The sequence below is a fragment of the Moschus berezovskii genome, chromosome 20 (genome assembly GCF_049115385.1).
Source record: "Moschus berezovskii isolate FMDL1 chromosome 20, NW_MosBer_1.0, whole genome shotgun sequence".
Lineage (NCBI taxonomy): Eukaryota > Metazoa > Chordata > Mammalia > Artiodactyla > Moschidae > Moschus > Moschus berezovskii.
Window position 1 is genome coordinate 21,008,101 of NC_142479.1, and position 3,818 is coordinate 21,011,918.

General features: G+C 42.2%; 1 protein-coding gene across 1 annotated transcript; it reads left to right on the plus strand.

Annotated features, from left to right (window-relative positions):
- The first annotated feature begins 2,575 nt into the window (after nucleotides 1–2,575).
- LOC129536586 (olfactory receptor 4D1-like) lies at nucleotides 2,576–3,511 on the plus strand. The gene has a single exon (XM_055395594.2). The coding sequence runs from the start codon at nucleotides 2,576–2,578 to the stop codon at nucleotides 3,509–3,511; it is 936 nt and encodes a 311-aa protein (XP_055251569.2).
- Nucleotides 3,512–3,818: the final 307 nt, after the last annotated feature.

Below are 3,818 nucleotides of genomic sequence, written 5' to 3' on the forward strand. Positions count from 1 at the left end.
AACTGTGAGGCTTCTGGAGAGAGTCTCCAGAAAGTGTAAGACATGAACTCTCTTCTCCCATCTGGGACTGAAGGAAGGTGAGAGCCTGAGGGTTTCCACACCCTCAGATAGGTCAATGATAGTTAGGTTCTTAGAAACACTTGTTGGAGGGTGAGGAGAATAAAAAAGTGACATAGACTGGATGGTACTAAGTCTAATGTGGGAGAAGAGCCTTGGGAAGAAATTTGGGAGCACGGATGCACTGTTAAAACAGTTGCTTCAGGTTGCATGTAAAACCCAGTACTTTTAGCAACTAAGTACAGATCTGGCCTTATGAGATAGGGAATGGAGGATAAGTAAAATCACTTTTAAAATCACATAATTAATCACCTACTTAATACATTAGTTTGATAATATTTATTGAGCATGTGTTGTATCAGAGTTGCTGTTCCAAGTTCTTGGATTACCAAGATATTGAAATTATGACACAATTGGTTGAGGGGAGAAGCTGACAAAAATGAATGATGATAAACCTGTAATAGCGGTTTGTTTCAGATATGTTTGTGTGTGTGTGTGTGTGTGAACGCGTGCATGCACGCACAAGTGTATGTTAGTCGCTCAGTCATATCCTATTCTTTGTGACACTATGGAATGTAGGTTGCCAGTCTCCTCTGTCCATGGAATTTTCCAGGCAAGAATACTGGAGTGGGTAGCAATTCACTTCTGCAGGGAATCTTCCTGACTCAGGGATCAAACCTGGGTCTCCTGTATTGCAGACAGATTCTTTACATCTAAGCCACAAGGGATGACTGATTTTTAATGTTAAAGAACGTGAAAGATGAGGAATTTGTTCTACGTGGGAGAAAGAGTGAGAAGAGTGACAGAGAGGGTCACATTCACATGAATCTTTTCTAGGGTTGAGAAGATGGAAAGAATTGTAAGAAATAAACGTGGAAAGAAATATGCAGCATGTTTAAGACTATAATTCATTAAAGAGCTAGTGGTTCATCTGAGGCAGACTTACTGATTAGAAAGCAGATGGCGCTTACACTTAGAGCCCTGTGTGACATGACGAGTTGCTTGCATATGTGTGTGTTTCTACCCTGACTTGATCCACAGAACATTAAATGTGGTTCCTAAGGGGCTCTGGTGGAATTCACTAAAAATAGATGTGAGAGGGGAACATGATCAGATCAGCATTTAGAAAGGTCTCATGGACAGCTGTGTAGTAGATGTACTGGAATGAAAGAGAAAGGGAAAAAATAAAAAGGGAGTGATCCTTGAGAGAGAATGAATTTCAGGAGGTCAAGTGAGAGTGGGTGGAGATTGAGAGGAAGCTGAAGGCATGGGGAAGGCATTTAACCCTCACCTGTCACTTCTCTCTTGCCCTCTGAGTCCTTCATTTTTGATCCCACTCCCTTCCCTGCCACACCACCTTTTCCTGTCTCTTTCTTTCACCATTATAGTCCCCTATCTTCCTTCCTTATGATTTCCTTTCTCTCTGAATTCTTTGTTGATTTCTTTCTTTTACTTCAATACTTTTTTTCTTCTACCCAATACTACTACCATCTGAAATTGCTGTCCTTTCAGAAGAGCTCTGTCTTCTTCAAACAATGTATTTATCTATTTCTTCACTAAAGTAATAGTTACCTCTTTGCCACTTTCCCACTATAATCTGGGGAGCCTCATCCAGTAAGGGTCACCTACCTGGGTGATGGAAAGAAATGGAATGTTGCAGGTGTGCCACTGTGGCCAGAGGCTCCCTCACATGTCCTGAACCCCAATAGCTTTTCACCCACCTAGCAGTTAACACCAGGTACTTACTAATTACTGACTATGAGCACTGCAAGGCACAGGTAAACTGGGAAATCAAGACCTATGTGTCTAGCATATCATGGTTGCATTGTGAAGGAAAAACAAAGATACATGAAAAGTCCATTACCACATTCTGATGTGTTCACTGTTGCATGAAAAATGATTGATGCAGTAGCCATTATTTCTATTAACTGTAGATGGAAAGTAACCTTCAAAGTGTATGAAACATAAGAAATTTTTTAAAGGGAAAAATGATTAGTATAAAAATGTAGTTGAGGCTGGTGTGGACTAGTAGACTACACAGAAGAGAGTGATTAGCATTTATTATTCCAAATACTGTTTATGAAATTTATATGTTATTTTATTTAATCCCTTAGCCAAATTCTATAAAGAAAATGTATTTTTTCAGATGTGGAAACTGAGACCAAGATTAAGTAATTTACTCAAGGCCAAATCTCAAGGAAATAGGTCTCAAATATTATTTTGGTTCTATTGAACTCTAAGTGTCTTCCCACCACGAGATTACACTGAATCTTGGAAAGGCAGGTGGCTTGTGTCTTTGGATGGCTTTAAGATAACTCACATATGTGTATCCCAGCACCAACTAGCAAACTCTCTGAGACAAATTCATTCAGTCAGCACTTGGTATTGTAATCTGTACATGAGAATGTCCATCACATTGACTTGGACAACTAAATTGAGCCCTTGAGCACTAAGAGGGCAAGCAACAACTTCATGCCTATCTCTGGTGTGTTTTCTTTAGGTGTTTGGAGAAGACACCATGGATTCAGGGAACCTCACGTGTGTATCAGAATTTGTCTTCCTAGGGTTCTCACAGAATCAGAAGCTCCAGCTTTTCTTGTTTCTGGTGTTCCTGTTTGTCTATACAACCACTGTCTTGGGAAACCTCCTCATCATAGTGACAGTGACCTCTGATTCCAGGCTCCACACACCCATGTATTTCCTGCTGAGAAATATGGCTGTTTTAGATGTCTGCTTTTCCTCAGTCACTGCCCCAAAGATGCTGGTGGACTTCCTCGCTGAGAAGAAGATCATCTCCTACCAGGGCTGCATGGCCCAGATCTTCTTCTTCCACTTTCTGGGAGGTGGGACTATCTTCTTCCTCTCAGTGATGGCCTATGACCGCTACATAGCCATCTCCCGGCCCCTCCATTACATCACCATCATGAGCACTCGAGTGTGTGTGGGGCTGGTGGTGGCTGCCTGGGTAGGGGGCTTTGTCCACTCCATTGTCCAGCTGATTCTGATGATCCCATTACCTTTCTGTGGACCCAACATCCTAGATAATTTCTACTGTGACATTCCACAAGTGCTGAGACTTGCCTGCACAGACACCTCCCTCCTGGAGTTCCTTATGATCTCCAACAGTGGGGTGCTGGTCTTCATCTGGTTCCTCCTCCTTCTGATCTCTTATACTGTCATCCTGATGATGCTGAGGTCCCACTCAGGGCAGGTGAGGAGGAAGGCAGCTTCCACCTGCACCACCCACATCATTGTTGTGTCTATGATTTTTATTCCCTGTATCTATATCTATGCCAGGCCCTTCACCTCTTTCCCCATGGACAAGGCTGTGTCCATCAGCCAAACAGTTATCACCCCCATGCTCAACCCAGTGATCTACACCCTGAGGAACCAGGAGATGCAGGCAGCAGTGAAGAGATTAGGCAAGTGCCTAGTGACTTCCAGTAGGGAGTGAACTTAAAATACATTGACTTTAAATGACAGATCTTCTCACTGAACCTTTGTTTTCCATGTGAGAAGTGGAAAATATGGACTGTGACAGTTGAAATTAAACTAATATTTCTACAGACATTTTCCTGTGTCAGCTATTTTGTTAGTTACTTTCAGACTTCTCCCTTATTCTTACAAAACTGACAGAAGGTATGGTAGCATTTTACAGTTTTACAAATGAGAAACCTCAGAGAGAAAAGACTTGCTCAATGATGAACAGCAAGTGAGGGCCAGAGCTTGGCCAGGAGATCGTTCCTCTGACCCCAGGTTTT

What these genes read in the sequence shown, in the direction of transcription:
- LOC129536586 (XM_055395594.2), top strand. Translation starts at nt 2,576, where the DNA reads ATGGATTCAGGGAACCTCACGTGTGTATCAGAATTTGTCTTCCTAGGG.